Source organism: Ammospiza nelsoni, chromosome 26 (genome assembly GCF_027579445.1).
Source record: "Ammospiza nelsoni isolate bAmmNel1 chromosome 26, bAmmNel1.pri, whole genome shotgun sequence".
Classification (NCBI taxonomy): Eukaryota; Metazoa; Chordata; class Aves; order Passeriformes; family Passerellidae; genus Ammospiza; species Ammospiza nelsoni.
In genome coordinates, this window is record NC_080658.1 from 3,841,986 (window position 1) to 3,860,822 (window position 18,837).

The following is an 18,837-nucleotide window of genomic DNA, read 5'->3' on the forward strand; positions in this document are numbered from 1 at the left end:
TTGAAAACTCTGTGCTGTGTCTACAGCAACCCTGAACATCTGGGCAACACAGGCCCCTTCCAGCTCCGAGGCAGAGAGCTGGGATGCTCTCAGGTGGTTTGTGTTCAGCCTCAGCTGGATTTGTGTCTCTGTGCGAACAGCACAGAAGTAGCAGGCGGTGTCCCCGGCACGGAGGAGGTGCAGGCTGAGAGATGCCACAGACTGGGAATTGTCCCTGGAGGCTGTGGCTCGACCTTCCACTGCTGCCCCAAACTGAATCTGTGATGAGTAATGGCTAATCCAGGACACCCATTCGAATCTGCCCCTGGGTGCCTGACGGTACCACCGAAGGTAATGATTCTCGAAGGCGAATCCGGATCCACGGCAGGAGAGGGTGACGGAGTCCCCGGGCGCTCGCTGCCCTCCGCCGGCCTCCTGCAGCCTCGGCCGTGCCCAGAGCCCTGCGGAGGGAGAGCGCAGGGATCGGGCAGGGCGCGCCCGCGGACCAAGGGCGCTGTCCCTGTGCCCGCGGATGCCACACGGTGACAAAACCCGCACGGTGACAAAACCTCCTGCCCCCATCTGCGTCTGCCCATGTCCCTGCTCATCCTTGGCCCAGTCCCTGTCCCTACCTGTCGCTGTCGCTGTCCTTCATTCCCCTGGGCTGGGCTCGCTGCCCTCCCTGCCCGGCTCTCACCTGGATTCCTCCCCAGTGAGCAAGGAGTCAGGACAACATGCCAGGAGGCTGCACGGACAAACGAGGCTGGGAAAACGTGGGCCCAGTGCTGAATGGGATGGGGACCAGGTGACAGAGGCTATGGGACAGGGCTGAGGTCCTGAATGCTTTATTCACCTCAGGCTTCAGCAGCCAGCTCAGCCTACAAGAATTTCATTTCCCACAGCCAAGGAGGAGGAATATGTACCCTTGCAAAATCCATGTCACTGAACCATGGCCATAATAAAAAGATTTGTGCCGAAGGTTTCCAGGGCAGGCAATGCTGGGAGCTCAACTGAATGAAGAATGCACAACATCCACTCGCTCCTCACCCAGCAAGACCCTTTGTCTCATTGCAGAATGCTGTCAATGTGGCTAAGCCAAATCCCCACTTCCCAAAGCCATGCTGACTGTCCTTGAGGAAAAAGGCCTGAGAGCCAAGGCAAGGCACAGGGGAGAAATGAGGCTGTGTTGGACAGGAGCCATGGCAACGTGCACTAACCCTGCACTTGCCCAAACTGCAGCCTCTGCAGCTCCCAGCACAGATCCTACGACACCATCAATGGCACCAGCCCTTCCAGCAGCCCTCCCTCCAGTGCCTTTTAGTGCCACCCAGCCAGAGGGACATTTCCTGCACCTGCCATTGCCTGACAAGAGCCCTGGGGAGCAGCTGCCAGAAAGAAATGCTGGGAGATCTGTCTTCCCCATCTGCTGGTTTTTGGTTCACTCTGCTGCAGAGCTGCTCCAGGGTGGTCTGTGCTCCACAGTAATAAGTTGCTGCATCGCCTGGGGTTGCTGCCAGCAGCTGCAGTATGAAACTGTACCTCTCCACTGATGCCACAAAGCGATCTTGGAAACCTTCTCCAAAGATTTCACCCTCCTTGTAGATAAATTTGAGAGAGCCCCCTGGGCCTTGACGGTACCAGTACATGTTGTAGCCTAGGGCAGACCCTCCCTCCAAGCTGCACTGGAAGGTGACTTTATCTCCCTCTTGCACGGTCACTTCCCTGGGGTTCTGCTCCACGGCCACCTGGCCAGTGACTGCTGCAGAGAGCAAGAACGAGCCACAGTCACTGCAAGATTCAACAAAGGTCAGGGCAGTGCTGGTGTTACAGGGGCAGAGCTGGTGGCAGCTAGCAGGGCTCACAAGGAAGAAGATACCACATTTTCCTCCATCCTTTTCCCAGTCTGACAAGAAGCATTTTCTGATTTTCCCCTAAGAAGAAGGAAGGATTTACACCATGAGGCAATAAATACCTTTGTCCAGTGCCAGGGCCAAGCGCTGGGCCCCGAGATCTGAGTGCAGCAGGGAGGTGCCCTGCGTGTGCCCAGGCTGCAGAGCAGGCAGCTGGCACGCAGGTGCCCAGCTCAGAGGCAGCAGAGGAGCAGGGCTGCTCTCCCCGTGCTCCACAGGCATGGCTGGGCAGCTGGAGCCGGGGCACAGCTGCGGCTGCAAGCGCTCAGCACAGCTGCCCAGAGCCCTGCAGAGCCCAGGGCCACGCTCAGCTCCCGGGGCCAGCAGCCCTTGCCTGCACTTACCTACAATGGGCAAGAAGCCCACGCACAGGGCACTCCACATGGCCAGGCCCGCTCTCCGTGGCCTCTCTGCAGCTTCTCTGCGCCTGCACAACAGCTCTGCCCACACCTGCCCTGCCTGGGCCTCTGGCACTGCTCTCAGGCCCAGGCCCTGCTGGTCCCTCCCTCTGCCTGTGACAGCACTCAGGGGGAGAGGTGGGGCACCAGGAGCACAGCTTGAAGCTCTTGCTGCCCTCCGGGGTGTCTCTCACCCTGGGTCGTGCAGTAACAGACCATTTGTTGGGCAAGAAATGCTGTGTTGAACTAAAAGTGATGTGGTTCTGAGGGGCCAGCCCTGGCTTTTCTCTCAGAGAGTCTCGCAGGCTCTGGGACTTTGTAGGTGACCAGAGGGGGCTGTCAGCTTGTCCTTATCCCTGGCTCTGGCTCTGCTGGGCTGCTGCTCCCACATGGGACACCCCAGAATCTCAGCTCACCTTGGCCCGAGCTCCCCTTATCCAAAGTGCTCCTCACCCTCCCCCCTGCACTCTGGCCCTGCACCCTCCTGGCTCCCAGTGATGACACTTCTCCAGCTGCCTCTTCCTCTCCAAGCCCTCCTGGACCCCTGACCTGCAACAAAGGCAGCCCAGGACCCTGCAGGTGCTTTGCATGTTCCACTTAAGAAGAGACTGGAGCCAGGCAGTCACCAGGCTGACTGCATGACTAAAAAACCTTGAACCTCCTCTGTAGCGTAGAACATTGCCATTGCGATTCAGGAGAAGGAAAGCCTCAGTGCTGGGAACAGAGCTCTTGATGAAAGGCCAGGATCACTGGTGCTGCGTGGGGATGGCACCTGATTTCTTAGGAACAGCCCTGAACCACTTCAGAATTCACCATCTCCAAATTTCGTGGGTGCTGAGCCAGACCCGAGCAGGTTTGTGTTAAAGCCCAGCTGGGTTTCCTGTCCCCGTGTGAACAGCGCAGAAGTACCGGGCAGAGTCGCGGGGCTGCAGGGTCAGTAGGGAGAGATAAACCTCGGACCGGGAATTGTCCCGGGAAATCTTGGCCCGCCCCTGCACTGACTGGTCAAAATAAAAAACAGTGGGATCAAAACTAATAACAGACACCCACTCCAGGCGGCCTTCGGGTGACTGACGGTACCAATAAATTCCATAATCCCTAAAGGTGAATCCGGATCCGCGGCAGGAGAGGGTGACGGAGTCCCCGGGCGCTCGCTGCCCTCCGCCGGCCTCCTGCAGCCTCGGCTGTGCCCAGAGCCCTGCGGAGGGAGAGCGCAGGGATCGGGCAGGGCGCGCCCGCGGACCGAGGGCGCTGTCCCGGTGTCCCGGTGCCCCCGGCCCGGCACAGCCACAGCCGCCAGCCCACAGCCCCTGTCCCTGGGCCTTCGCCCGTGTTCCCTGCCCTGCCTCTGCTCCTGTCCTTTCCCCAGCCTCTGCCCTTGTCCCTGTTCGTGTTTTTGTTCTTGTCGCTGTCTCTGTCCCTCGTTCCCCGGGCCGGGCTCGCTGCCCTCCCCGCCCGGCTCTCACCTGCCGGCCACAAGGCCAAGGCCAAGGCCAGCAGCCCCGGCCCCGGCCCGGCCACCATCGCTGCCACAGGAGCCGAGCGGAGCCGCGCTCGGGCCGCTCCCGCCCGGCCCCGCCCGGCCGGGGCAGCGCCGGCGCCTCTGCCCGCCCCGACACACCCGGCCCGGGCCCCGGGGCCGCGGCCCCGCCGGGCGGGACAGGGGGCGTGCAGGAAGGGACGAGAGACAACGCCGTGCGAGGCTTTATTTACTGTTTGTGAGCAAAGAGCGGTATAGACATGAGGCTCTTAAACCTCTTACTGATATCCCGTTTTTGTTTCTCCCACTGTCTCGCCAGTGAGTCCCTGGGGTTGGGCAATAAGCTGCGATTGGGCAGAGCAGCACCAATATTGCCAGCTGAGCAAAGGACTATTCCACGCTGTAATATTTGGTTCTCAGAATTAAAGCTCATGGAAAGGAGGAAATGGAACATTTGGAGTGATAGCCTTTGTCTTCCCAAGGAATCATTCTGAGAGAGAAAGATCGTTTTTCCTAGAAATGGCTAAAAATCCTGCCTATGAAGGAGAAGTAGGGCATAAATTCTTTTTTTTTTTTCTGTATAGTGGAACCAGCTTTCTTTGTCTTTCATCTGTTGAAATGGAACGAGCTGGCCCTGTTTACCATGGAGATGCAGAAGCTGGTTGGGGTTGTCCTAAGTGTACAGAAACACAAGGACATGGCCAGGCTGTTTTCAGCTCATGCCCTTCGGCGGGAGCACAAACAGAAAATCACAAGATGTTCTCACTGAACATCAGAGAGAAATGCTTTTTCAGAGTGTGACGGTGCCCAAACACTGGCACAGGCTACTCAGGCACCTCCCGGAGTCTCTGTGCTTGGAGATGTTCACATATTGTTTGATCATGACACTGGGAAGTGGAGGCTGTGGAGAACCGAGGCTGAACAGGGTTGATTCGGAGGGGCAGCAGCTCTTGGGAAGGCACCAGGCTGGAGCCGTTGAACTGCAGCCTGAGGGAGGAGGGGAACAAGAAGCAGTAGAGATGAAGAGCACTGATTCATTGTTAAGTAATGATCCCAAACCTGATTTCCTGTTGTCTGTTTCTTTTTGGAGAGAACAGGCAGAGAATTCAGGAATTCAGCCTTGAGGATGAATCTGGCAGCAAACAGGGATAAAATGGGAGCAGGTCACTTTGTAATTGCTCACAATTCTACTCTAAATCAAATTGGCAATAAATTAGAAGCCCTACAGTGTGCAGTACAGGCCAGAAATACATGAGGTACACAGCGATGGCATCTAACTTCTTGGAAACAGCCTTGAGACCCACTGGCTCCAGCCCCGGCAACTCTCACCTGCACAAAATGTAAGACAGCCTCTGGCCGGGATGTTTGTGTTAAAGCTCATCTGCATTTCCTGTCCCCGTGGGGCGGCACAGAAATACCGGGCAGCGTCCCGAGCTCGCACGGACCGCAAAGAGAGATAAGCCTCGGATCGGGAATTGTCCCGGGACATCTCGGCGCGGCCCATCACTGCTGCCCCGTACTCCTTTGTAGTACCCCTGGGGCGGCTGATATAGGACACCCACTCCAGGGGGCCCCGGGAGAACTGACGGTACCACCAAATAGAATGATCCTCGAAGGTGAATCCGGATCCGCGGCAGGAGAGGGTGACGGAGTCCCCGGGCGCTCGCTGCCCTCCGCCGGCCTCCTGCAGCCTCGGCTGTGCCCAGAGCCCTGCGGAGGGAGAGCGCAGGGATCGGGCAGGGCGCGCCCGCGGACCGAGGGCGCTGTCCCGGTGTCCTGGTGCCCCCGGCCCGGCACAGCCACAGCCGCCAGCCCACAGCCCCTGTCCCTGGGTCTGCCCCGGCCTTCGCCCGTGTTCCCTGCCCTGCCTCTGCTCCTGTCCTTTCCCCAGCCTCTGCCCTTGTCCCTGTTCGTGTTTTTGTTCTGTCGCTGTCTCTGTCTCTGTCCCTCGTTCCCCGGGCCGGGCTCGCTGCCCTCCCCGCCCGGCTCTCACCTGCCGGCCACAAGGCCAAGGCCAAGGCCAGCAGCCCCGGCCCCGGCCCGGCCACCATCGCTGCCACAGGAGCCGAGCGGAGCCGCGCTCGGGCCGCTCCCGCCCGGCCCCGCCCGGCCGGGGCAGCGCCGGCGCCTCTGCCCGCCCCGACACACCCGGCCCGGGCCCGGGGCCGCGGCCCCGCCGGGCGGGACAGGGGGCGTGCAGGAAGGGACGAGAGACAACGCCGTGCGAGGCTTTACTTTCTCTTTGTGAGCAAAGAGCGGTGTAGAGACGAGGCTCTTTAAGCCTCTTGCTTAGATCCTGGTTTTATTTCTCCCACTGTCTCGACAGTGCGTGCCCTGGGTTGGGCAGTAGGCTGCGATGAGACACAGCAGCAACACTTTTGTCAACTGAGCAAAGGAGTATTCCACACTGTAATATTTGGTTCTCAGGAAATGGAAATGGAAATGGAAATGAGGAAATGGGACATTTGGAGTCCTGGCCTTTGTCTTCCCAAGGAATCATTCTGTGAGAGAAAGACGGTTTTTCCTAGAAATGGCTAAAAACCTCCCTATTGATGGAGAAGTAGGGCAGAATGTCCTTATTTCTCCTGTACTGAGGACTATGCTTTCTTTGTTTTTCAACTGTTGATGTGGAGCATCTCTCCAAGATTAAAAGGCTGTCAGAGCTGGACATGTTTAGCGTAGAGAAACAGAAGCTGGTTGGGGTTGTACCTTTGACAGCAAATAAGCCTGGCAGCAAAGAGAGATAAAGTGGGACCAAGGCACTTTGTAATTGCTCACAATTCTACTCTGAAGGAAATTGACGATAAATCAGAATCCCTGCAGTGTGCAGTACAGGCCAGGAGTACCTGTGGTGCACAGCGCTGGCATCTGACTTCTTGGAAACAGCCTTGAGACCCACTGGCTCCAGCCCCGGCAACTCTCACCTGCACAAAATGTAAGGCAGCCTCTGGCCGGGATGTTTGTGTTAAAGCTCATCTGCATTTCCTGTCCCCGTGGGACGGCACAGAAATACCGGGCAGAGTCCTGAGCTTGCAGGGGCCGTAAAGAGAGATAAGCCTCGGATCGGGAATTGTCCCGGGACATCTTAGCCCGATCCTTCACCGCTGCCCCGTAGTCCTCTATAGTGCCCTTGGGGGAGCTGATAAAGGACACCCACTCTGGGCTGCCTCCGGGTGCCTGACGGAACCAGAAAATATAATAATCCTCGAAGGTGAATCCGGATCCACGGCAGGAGAGGGTGACGGAGTCCCCGGGCGCTCGCTGCCCTCCGCCGGCCTCCTGCAGCCTCGGCTGTGCCCAGAGCCCTGCGGAGGGAGAGCGCAGGGATCGGGCAGGGCGCGCCCGCGGACCGAGGGCGCTGTCCCGGTGTCCCGGTGCCCCCGGCCCGGCACAGCCACAGCCGCCAGCCCACAGCCCCTGTCCCTGGGTCTGCCCCGGCCTTCGCCCGTGTTCCCTGCCCTGCCTCTGCTCCTGTCCTTTCCCCAGCCTCTGCCCTTGTCCCTGTTCGTGTTTTTGTTCTTGTCGCTGTCTCTGTCTCTCGTTCCCCGGGCCGGGCTCGCTGCCCTCCCCGCCCGGCTCTCACCTGCCGGCCACAAGGCCAAGGCCAAGGCCAGCAGCCCCGGCCCCGGCCCGGCCACCATCGCTGCCACAGGAGCCGAGCGGAGCCGCGCTCGGGCCGCTCCCGCCCGGCCCCGCCCGGCCGGGGCAGCGCCGGCGCCTCTGCCCGCCCCGACACACCCGGCCCGGGCCCGGGGCCGCGGGGGAAGGGGGGACTCAGGGGGGCTCGGCGAGGGACGCTGGCGGCTGCGTAGGCGGAGCAGCAGAGGCGCCCCGGGAGATGAAGGCTGGTGTCCCGGGGCTACCAGTGTGCCTCCATCGCTCTCCTGGCTTCTTGCTCTGGGAGCCCTTTCAAAGGTGTTGACGCCTCAGTACTGCTAAGAAAACCCTGCCAAAATTCTAAATACTGCAACAGTATAGATCATAATCAGGATGGGGATCCGTGCATCTTTTCTGTCCTGTGTAGGGTCCCCCCTGAGACTGTGACATTGTTGGATTTCCAGCATCATCCCAAATGCAGTATTTCCTAACTTCCTATCACTTTTCCCGGGATGCTAATAAAACCGTTCTCTATTCTGAGAGATTCATGCCATACCTTCTAATTTTAGAGAGACCAGCATCACTTGGGGCAAAACGTCCTAGATCAGGGAGGGTCTTCAGGAATTAAAGTAAGGGGAATGGTCTGGAGAAAGGAGGCTCTCAGTAACCTTTGAATGATCATGGTGTTTGGAGAGGTACCCGAGGACTGCTGGTGGAAAGTAAATGTCACTAACTGAAAGGAGGACAAGAAAGAGGACCCAGGGAGCTTCCCTCAAGCCCTGAGATGCTGATGGAGACCTAATCCTAGAAATAATTTCCAGGCACACGAAGTACAAGAATGTTTGCAGGACTCACCAAGGAGAACTCACGCTTGACAGATTTGATAATGAACTTCTATGCTGAAATGATTGTCTTTGTAGATGAGGGGAGAGCAGTGTGCATTGTTTACCTTGGCTTCAGGAAGGCTTTCAACACTGTCCTTCCAATGTAGGTTCTCCTAAGAGAAGCTGATAAAATCTCAGCTGAGTGAGTAGATGGTGATCTGGACAGAACAGTGGACAGACAGAGGATCCCTAAGAGTTGTGGTCAGTGGCATGAGGTCTAGTTGGAAGTCAGTGTCTAGCAAGGCACCCCAGGGATCAGTATTGGGTCTATTTTAGCATCTTTAGCCATCTTTAGGAAGATGAGAATAAATATGAACCCCAGCAAATTCTTTAATGAAACAAGAGTAGTACGAGGGGCTGCTACACAGCAGGGTGGTGCTGCCACCCAGAGGGACCTCAGCAGGCTGGACAAATGGAACCTGAGGCGGCTCAAAAAGCTGTACTAATTTTCAGTGGGATAAAGTTAAATTTTTTTTTAATAGTACTGCTGATGGCACAGGCAGGGGGATGTTTTAGCTGTTGCTCAACAGAGCTGACAGAACATCGAGGCCTTCTCTGATTTGCATACTGCCCCAATTATGAATATGCTCAGGATGGACCAGATGCTGAGAAGAGAATCAGCCAGGACAGGTGATGCCAATTTAGCAAAGGATTATTCCATACAGTAATACATCATTTTCAGAAATATGACTCAGAGAAAGAAGAAGGAAATGGGCTTTTTGGAGTTATGGCATATGGTACCACAGTGCAGCCTCACAGTGTGAGCATAACCGAGCACCAGTGCAGATTGTCCAGGCCCCTTGTGGAGTCTCCATGCTTGGAGAAACTCACAAACTGTTTGGTTGTGGCCTGAGGGAAGTGGAGAAGCCAGGCTAGAGCAAGGTGATTCTGAAGGAGCCATATGACAAATGTAGGAATTGACCCCTTTCCCACTGGCCCTCTGCCTTTTGGACAGAAGAGGGAGAGAAATCAGGAGTGCTGGATTGAAGACAACACTGGGATGAAGCAAGATTTCAGCAGGGCCAAGGTGTTTTAATGCTTTTTGATGTTGTTGTCACTCACAATTCCACTCTGTTTCAATTTGGCAATAAACTGGAATCCTGGCAGTGTGCAGCTAAAGCCAGGAACACCTGCCTTTGATCTGACTCTTTGTGAACACACCTGGGACCCATCAACTCCAGGCTCCTGGTGACTCTGACCTTCCCTCCATCTAACACACCCCATGCCAGGCCCCGGGAGGTTTGTGTTACAGCTCAGCTGGGTTTCCTGTCTCTGTGTGAATGGCACAGAAGTAGCGGGCAGAGTCGCTGGGCTGCAGATCCCGCAAAACCAGAGACGACAGAGACTGGGAATCGTCCCGTGAGACTGTGGCCCGACCCCGCACTGCGGCTCCGTAATTTACATTGCCGACGTAGTCGATGAGAGACACCCACTCTGGGATGCTTCCGGGGAACTGACGGTACCAATAAATTCCATAATTACTAAAGATGAATCCGGATCCACGGCAGGAGAGGGTGACGGAGTCCCCGGGCGCTCGCTGCCCTCCGCCAGCCTCCTGCAGCCTCGGCTGTGCCCAGAGCCCTGCGGAGGGAGAGCGCAGGGATCGGGCAGGGCGCGCCCGCGGACCGAGGGCGCTGTCCCGGTGTCCCGGTGCCCCCGGCCCGGCACAGCCACAGCCGCCAGCCCACAGCCCCTGTCCCTGGGTCTGCCCCGGCCTTCGCCCGTGTTCCCTGCCCTCCCTCTGCTCCTGTCCTTTTCCCAGCCTCTGCCCTTGCTCCCGTCTCTGCTCCTGCTCCTGTCGCTGCCTGTCGCTATCTCTGTCCCTCGTTCCCCGGGCCGGGCTCGCTGCCCTCCCCGCCCGGCTCTCACCTGCCGGCCACAAGGCCAAGGCCAAGGCCAGCAGCCCCGGCCCCGGCCCGGCCACCATCGCTGCCACAGGAGCCGAGCGGAGCCGCGCTCGGGCCGCTCCCGGCCGGGGCAGCGCCGGCGCCTCTGCCCGCCCCGACACACCCGGCCCGGGCTCCGGGTGATGTTGTTTGTGGGCGAATTGTGGAAACGCCTCCCGCTACTTCTGCCCCCTTGTCCTACACCGCTTCCTTCCTCACCGCAGCGCTCCCCACAAGCCCTGAATCATTCTTCTTCCCGCGTCGCACAACCAAATCTTGCCGGTTTCTCTTGCTGGGCTGTGCTGCTCTCCTGTGGACGACTAGTGACAGTGGGCTGTGTCTGCTGTGACTTCCACTTAGGGGAAACAGGAGAGGAACAGGGGGACATGGTGGTAGGGACATCTTGGGGCTGCACTTCTTGAGCTTTCAGGATGAAAGCCTCCTTGTCATCCTTCCTAGGGTGGGAAATAATCCCAGAAACTTTAGAGTCTGCAAATCAGGACTGTTGTGGATTCACAAATCCCAACTTTCCCCACATTTTCCTGCCTGTGTCCTTGTTGCCTCTGCCTGACCCAGTCCTGTTACTCCTTTGGCATTCACCTGACTTGTGAACCTAAAAGCTGAGGGTTGATAAAGAGAAACCAGTCCAATTTCCAGGGCACCCTTGGTGTCTTTTTCTGTTGTTCTAGGCAGGACACAAGGAGGTGTCCCTCAGGTCCCAGCAGTATGGTGATGCCCAGTGTACTGCAGGTAAGGTTTCCTGGTGGGAAAACCTCTTGTGAGCAACAGGACCACAGTGGCTCCAGGAGTTCTCCTCATAGAAAAGGCCAAGCTGAGTTCTACTTTGGCCCTGGGATGCCTAAACCAACTTGCCTTTGAGTTTCCAACTCTACCAAACAGTGAGCCCAATCCAGAGGAAGCTCTCATCAGGATCATCATCTTCATCCTTGTCTTCAATCAGTTTTCATTATCTGATTATCTCAAGGCACTGCATTAAATACACAGAACCTCTTGCCTGCAGTGCTGTTGGTTGCTTAGGTATTTCAAAGTTTCAGTAGCTTTTTTCTTCATTGGTATTTTTCAAAGTAGCAGATTTCATGGTGGCTGGGGTGGGGGAGGATTGATAATTCCACCATGTGCAGCACAGAGAAGGTTTCCCTGCCCAGTGCTGAAGGCATTAAGGCAAAAGCTGCCTTTGTCTTCTTTGGCTGCTCTGCAAAGAGGAGCAAGATGAGGATTTGTGATCCATTGGGTTCTTGTGTCAAGGGCTAGAGCTGGCCAGGAGCAAAGCAGAGACACAGATCCCCTGGCTCTGCCCACAACTTGGTCCAGGCTTTGAACAGGCTGCCCCAACAGCACTGGATTCTGCAGTGTAGCTCCCTGGAAGTGCAGGTAAGGATTGACACTGCAATTGGATGTTACATCCAGGTATGTTGATTGTTTCCTTGTGGGATGTTCTGTATGAAGAAGTAAGAAAGATCATGTTTCAGCTCATCTGCAGAGAGTCCCATGGTCCTGCCTGTCTGAGTCCCTGCTCTGAATACCTCTGCATGGATGAGGACTTTGAGAAAAATAGGCAGGATTTGAGATGGGAGAAGTCGGAAAGGCTGATCTAAGAAGGAGAGGATCATTTCAGGCATGAAAGCAGAGCTGAGGCTGGAGGATGGAGAGCCTCACCCCTCCTGTGCTGCTGGCGACAGAGATTTTGTACGAACGGAAATTTGCCTCAGCTCAAGGTGGAGCCTCAGAGTGCAGTAATAAATCGCAGTGTCCTGAACAGACACTCCTGCTATTTCCAAGGGGGCTGTGTTGTTTTTGTAGACCACAATAGAGAATCGGCCACTGCGGTACTTGCCATCCCCTGTGGTTTTATGTGCTTGCAGGAGATACTTCAGAGTATCTCCCGGGAACTGGCGGTACCAGAAGACATCACTCTCCTTAATGTTGTACTGGCAAGGAAGAACCACTTGCTGTCCAACTTTGACTAGCACCTCAGAGAAGAATTGCTTCGTGGGATCACCTCCAACAAGACCTGCAACACAGGCATAAATGTGTCTGCAGAGTTTGCTTCCTTCTCTCCCTTGCTCTGCATTTAAAACTGCCCCAATCTTTGCTGTCTTTCCAAAGAAACGGAAAGTTCAGATATCTACATCCATCCCCCTTCTATATTTCTCCCTGACACCATGATGTTGTTGGTAGACACCTCCAAATAACTTACTAAAAACCACAAGAGACAGCAGGAAGGACACAAATACACCCACCTGACTGGATTAGCAGGACACACGCTGGCACAGCCATGGTGAAGATCATTTTTCCCAGCTCAAGAATCCTTTTCCTTCACAAGACAGCGCACAGCAGAACACTCTTGGTAGCACAATGAAAAAGGCACCACCCTGCAGAGAGAGTGCAGTGCATGGGTCACACCTCTGTGGTGTGGAGGGCTGGAATGAGGCTCTTACACCTTTTGCCTTTTCTTGTCTCCACAGCAGATAGTGGACAGTCTCAGTGGCTTCCTGTACTTTTCCTTGGGCTTTCTTCTCTGTTCACAGCATTTACTGTGCAAGGTAACATCTCTGCCTTGCTGCAGAGTGTGTCTGCTTTGTGTGCTCCTTGATGGTGAGCAGGCTTCTGAAAGCACAGCAGCTCCTCAGAGCGTCCTCAGAGCATTCAGGGCTCTGGGAACACAGGTGTCATGTTCTTTTCAAAGAGTTTTGGGTTTCTCTTAGTTTAGGCTGTGATATTTTGAGAGCAGTTGTTCAGTGTTTCTCCACACATGAGAACTCAGGAGTCAAGGGAGGGAGTTGATTGGTGGGGAAAGGGTGTTTTAATGGGTGAACATATACATTTCTAAAACAGGGTGGTGGAGTCCTGGTTCCAATGGGTTGGCTTAGTGTTGGCTGGGGGAGAGCAAACGGAGGAGGAGGAATCTGCAGCCCCATCCACAGTGCAGTTCTGTACTTGTGCAAGGCATAAGGGCAGGACTTGGAGCTTTCCAGCCACTGTTGGCATAGGGAAAAGGAAAGGGACTGAGATGGGGACAGAGACAGGAGACAAAACGGTGGTGTGTGGATCTGGTGAGCAGAGAAGTGCCAAAGAGTAGCTCCTGAGCAGCACCCCTCTCCAGCCTCCTGGCAAATCCTAAACTTTTGCTCTTTCTCATTTTGATACATACTCTGACTAAAATAGAGAGATCTTCACTGCTGGGCATCTGATTCTGCAGCAATGTACTTTTTATCAGGCAAGGCTGCAAGGTGAGGGTGGCCCTGTAAATCAAGGATCCTCACTGAAGTCTGCCCAGGTAGTGAACATCCCCTGGCCAAAGCAGCCACTGTTCTTTGAGGACCCAGTGATGTCCATGTCTTGGTTTGGAAAGACAGGTGTCTGCTAAGGAAGGCAAGAGCCTCCTCTTAAATGCAAAATGTAAATTCTCTCCCTCTGAATCATTATAAATTTGAAATTAAGGAGTTTTCAGGCAAAGATATGGGAGCAGGAATAACAGTTCTTTATTAGGGAAGAAAATAAAAATAAAATTAACAGTGCAATAAACCAAAACAACACTAACAGAGTCAGAATATGACCTGGCACCCTGTTGGTCAGGGTGTTGGTAGCAGTCCAATTGGAATTGTGGCTGCAGCCCTCCAGGAGTGCCAGGTGTGGTTCTGTTGGAGGAGGGATTCTGTAGAAGGATGTGGTCTTCCTCTGAAGATTCAGTGGAAGAGGCAGCTGTTCCTCTGGGAATCCAGTGGAAGGCTGTTCTGCTGTCCCAGAATCTCAGATTATATCCAAGTAGGAATGCTTGGCTCCTCGCCCTGGGCGGAGCATCTCCCAATGAAATGATGGAATTTTATGAGCCGTGCAGGGACACTCACTGGCCATGAACAGAAGAGATCTCCTGGAGGGAGGATGGGTTGTGGAAGAGATAAAGAAAACTGCCCAATGAACAGAAGATAACAGATGGCAAAGAGAAAACATATTGCTTGGCAATCTAGGAGAGCCCAGAAGGTGCCCAGGCTCACTGGTCCCTGACAACTCACAGGACCAGTCACACGAGCACTGTGACCAGTGATTTCAGTGCAAGGGGCAAATGTTTGTGACAGACTGCCCAGCCAATGTGAGCACTTTGAAAGCTACAGTGGGAAGGGGCTGGTGCCTGTGGGAGGGCAGTCAGGTACTCGTGTTTCCCCTTTTGTGTCCTACAGCTGGGGAGGAACAACCCCAAGCACCAGTATGTCCTGGGAGCTGCCCAGTTGTTAGGCAGAATGGCAGAAAACAGCCAGGGGGGTTCTGCTGGATTGTTCTGCTGGATTCCATGCTGACAGTGAGCCAGTAATGCTCCCTTGCCTCCAAAAAAGAACTCAAAAGGCAAACCCCATCCTTGTGTACTCTCTAGCACTTGGGACAAGAGCTGTGTCTTGTGCTGGTGAGGAACAGAGACAAGAGTTCCAGCTATGGGATTGCACTCCAAATACTCTCAGACCGAATTAAGCCAAGAATCCAAACTGTTATGAAGACATACTGTTTGGGGCCTGAAATCAGCAGGAAAGCTGAGCTTTACAGGTGCAGGATAGAGATGGCAGAAGATCCAGCAGGTTGCATTTCAGTGCCTCTGCTGTGGCCAGATCTCTGCCAGGTTTGATTTGTTCAGCCGCACATAATCTCCGATCCTGCGTGCTTTGTGGAGCTTGTGGGCAGAGCAGCAGAGGGAATCCCTGCTGTGAGCAGCAGTTCCCTTGTGAGGAGGGACACACAAACACACACGTGCTCGTGTGACTTACATCATTAATGCAAAAATCTGCATTGAATCCTGCAAAAATCTGCACCCAAAGCCACTTGCGGTGCCCGGGACGAGCGGGGCTCGGCGGCCCCGGCGGGCGGAGCGGCAGCGCCCCCTGCTGGCCCCGCCCGGCCCCGCCCGCGGCGGTTCGTGCCCGGCCGCAGCCCCGGCTCCTCTGCCCGTGGCCCCCAGCGCGCAGTAATACACGGCCGCGTCCCCGCGCCGGGGCTCAGCGAGCCACAGCCAGGTCGAACTCCGATCAGCCGACACCGACAGCTGTCCTGCACTGCCCGGCAGCTCTTTGGTATCTTTCATAGTGAGTGCGAGGAGTTCAGGTGCTTGGCCAGGGAGCTGACGGTACCACTGGATCCAGTCAGAGCTCTGGATTCTGGGATCTGAGAAGGTGATGTTGATGCCGCTGCCTTCGGTGGTCTCCAGGAATGGCTCCTGCTGTACCTGGGCTCTGGCCAAAGCCACTGCCATGGAGAAAAGCACAATCACTTCTCTACAAGAGAAAATGCCATTCAGGGGGAGATGGGAGAAGACGACAGAGCAGCATGAACATGGATATATTCTGAATATAAAGTATGGAGAGATAATTTCACTGAGAGTGTTTATTGGAGGACAAGGAGCTATGAGGGGTGTTTTGAGGAAAATCAGACTGAAATTATAAAACTACACTAGCTGAGAGGGAAGGAGGGAGGAAGGGATGGATGGATGGATGGATGGATGGATGGATGGATGGATGGATGGATGGATACATAGAGTAAGAAAGGCAAACGGCGAAGCAGTGACTTCACTAAGGGAAGAAAGTGCAGAGGAGGGACAGAGGGTAAATAAGAACCGAAAAGGAACAGGAGACCAAGAGATGAATCCTGAGATGGGGCCGGAATCACACAGTCCCCTGACCCAGAAACCCCGCGGCCGCCAACACCACACACCGATGAGCAGCACAGCCAGCGCCGGCAGCCCCGCGGCCCGAGCCCGCCGCATGCCGCCGCTCCGCCGGCCGAGCCTCGCTGTGCCCCTGAGCCCCGGCTCTGCTGCGGCCGTGCCGCCTCCTCTGCGCCGCCCCAGCTCCGCCCCGGGGCTGAGCCCTGCGCCGCTGCCGCTCGGGCTCGGGCCGAGCCCTGGCAGGGAACGGAGCGGAGGCGAGCGCGGGGCCTGCGGGGCGGCGCTCGGCTCTCGGCACGTCGGGAGCGGCGGGGCCGGCCTGGGGGGCGGGGATCGGGCTGGGACCGTGGAGATCACGATTGACAGTGCCTGGCTTTCCTTCGCTCCCATCATCTGTTCCCTCACATCCTCCTTTTGCTGTCATGTGGGGACTCCCGAGTTGTCCTTCGGGGCACTGGAAGGAAACCCACACATGCGGATGCTGGACCAGGGCATAAATCCTCAGCCTTTCTCCTTGTCTACTAAACCAATGTGATGCAACTCAAGGGAGAGCAGCTGTGCAATGGCCTGGAGAGTCCTGTCTCTGTGTCCGTGTGTCCATTTTTCTGTTTGGCTGTGTTTAGAGCAGCTGGAAAAGAAGGTCTCCGGAAGCAGGGACTGCATTTCAGTGCCTCTTCCCTGGTCAAATCTGCAGACTGCTGTATCATTTTCCAGTTACAGCTAGGCTCCTTCTGAGCCTCAGCAAATGCTGCTCTATGATGCTCAGGGCAGAGCAGTGGCGAGAGTCTGCAGTGTGATCAAGGCATTTAACTTGTGGAGTAACACAATATGTCATTCTCAGACACACGGACAGACACAGACACACAGACACACACACACACACACACACACACACACACAGAGGCTCCTGCACATCACTGGTGGGTTCATGCAGGAATTCGTGCTTTCACATGTATTCCCGTGGACGCTGCTTGAACACAAGTGCACAAAAACCAGGAGCACAGGCAAGGACACTATCAGCCATGGACAACACTGAGGGTTACTCAGAAAGAGCTGCAGCAGGGCAGGAGCCTTGCAGGAAAGGACAAGGAGTAAGGCAAGGCCCTGGCATGGTTTGTGTACTCACAGGCTGAACACAGGGTAAGATGTCCAGCAAAGCACAAATACTTTTATGAAGGCGATTTTACCATGGCAAGGTCAGAACCAGCAGCCCAAGGATGACAGATGGGGAGGCAAAAAAACCAGTGACCATCAGGATGAGCTGAGGAGGGAAGGGAGGGCGTGTGTGTGCATATATCCATTTTAGGATGTGCTTTATGTGTGCACATCTCTGGATGGGAATGTTCATGTCAATGTGCATGCACAGACTTGGGTGCAGGAGCAGGAATAGGAGTCAGTGTCTGTGTTGGCACATCAGGGGGGACATGGCAGAAGGAGTAGTGTCAGTGTGTTTCTGGCACTCATGTGCAGTAGGAGTTCTTTAATTACTTCTCATACTCAGGAAGCTGCTTTCTTCCCAGCAAGGCGTCAGGGAGGCTCAGGAATGTGCTGGAAGTGAGGAGAAGCAGCAGCAGTCAAAGTGAGGCCCGGCAGGCCCGGAGCGCGCGGGCCTTTGGCTGCCACGGGCGCTGTCGGTGCTGCGGGCTCGGGGCAGAGGAAGGAGCTGCGCAGGCGCGGCCCGGGAGCCCGGCGGGCGGAGCGGCAGCGCCCCCTGCTGGCCCCGCCCGGCCCCGCCCGCGGCGGTTCGTGCCCGGCCGCAGCCCCGGCTCCTCTGCCCGTGGCCCCCAGCGCGCAGTAATACACGGCCGCGTCCCCGCGCCGGGGCTCAGCGAGCCACAGCCGGCTCGAACTCCCGTCTTCCGACACCCTCACATGTCCTGCAATGGTCGGCAGTGGCTTGAAACCTCTAGAAACAAGTGCGAGGACTTCGGGTGCTTGGCCCGGGAGCTGACGGTAGAAATGAATGTACTCGCCCCTCAGTTTATAGGAGTGTGAGCAGGTGATCTCGATGCCAGTGCCCTCGGTGGTCTCCCGGATTGGCTCCTGCTGCAGCAGGGCACTGCCTGAAGCCACTGCCGGAACAGAAAATGGATTAACTTTAAATTCTATACAGCCGCACTACAAAGATCAAATCCCGCAGAAACAGTCAGGAACGTCCAGAGCGATGATGATTGAAACAGGACCGAGGGGATTTCAAGATAGGCAGGAATGAAATTGTCCATTATTGGCTTGTGGAGAGATGATTGCGTGAATGACAGGAAGAATGGTGCATTCACTGGAGAAAGGAGGGAAGTGGGAATAAGAACAAAAAGAAAAGGAGTTAGGAGGGGCAAGGACTGACTTCGTAAGTAATAAAGAACGAGAGGACTTGAATGCTTCTACAGAGTTGAACATAGAATAGAATTAGATTTCTGCAGGAGTATGAGATGGAAAACGGGAGGGATGAACGGGAGATCAGCACTAGGGGAAGGTCAGTGAATAAGCCAGGCAGGACGGCAGCTTGCAGGGACCAACGGGGTCACCTTAAACCCAGACCGCGGCCCATTCGCAGCCCCCACGCACCGATCAGAACCACGGCCAGCGCCGGCAGCCCCGCGGCCCGAGCCCGCCGCATGCCGCCGCTCCGCCGGCCGAGCCTCGCTGTGCCCCTGAGCCCCGGCTCTGCTGCGGCCGTGCCGCCTCCTCTGCGCCGCCCCAGCTCCGCCCCGGGGCTGAGCCCTGCGCCGCTGCCGCTCGGGCTCGGGCCGAGTCCTGGCAGGGAACGGAGCGGAGGCGAGCGCGGGGCCTGCGGGGCGGCGCTCGGCTCTCGGCACGTCGGGAGCGGCGGGGCCGGCCTGGGGGGCGGGGATCGGGCTGGGACCGCGGAGATCACGATTGACAGTGCCTGGCTTTCCTTCGCTCCCATAATGTGTTCCCTCACATCCTCCCTTTGCTGTCATGTGGGTACACCAGAATTGTCCATCAGGGCACTGGAAGAAAACCCATACATACGGATACAGGACTTGGGCATAAAGCCTCAGCCTTTCTCCGTGTCC

The 18,837-nt window shown here is 56.1% G+C and overlaps 1 protein-coding gene and 1 gene segment (V, D, J or C); both read right to left on the reverse strand.

Moving 5' to 3' along the window:
• LOC132084213 (T cell receptor alpha chain MC.7.G5-like) overlaps positions 1-18,837 on the reverse strand; it is a 131,445-nt gene that overhangs the window by 98,344 nt on the left and 14,264 nt on the right. The gene's annotated exons all lie outside the window — the stretch shown is intronic.
• On the reverse strand, positions 9,400-10,175 carry LOC132084233 (Ig heavy chain V region 914-like). The segment is given in 2 exon segments: positions 9,400-9,829; positions 10,118-10,175. Coding segments are annotated over 2 exon segments (393 nt in total).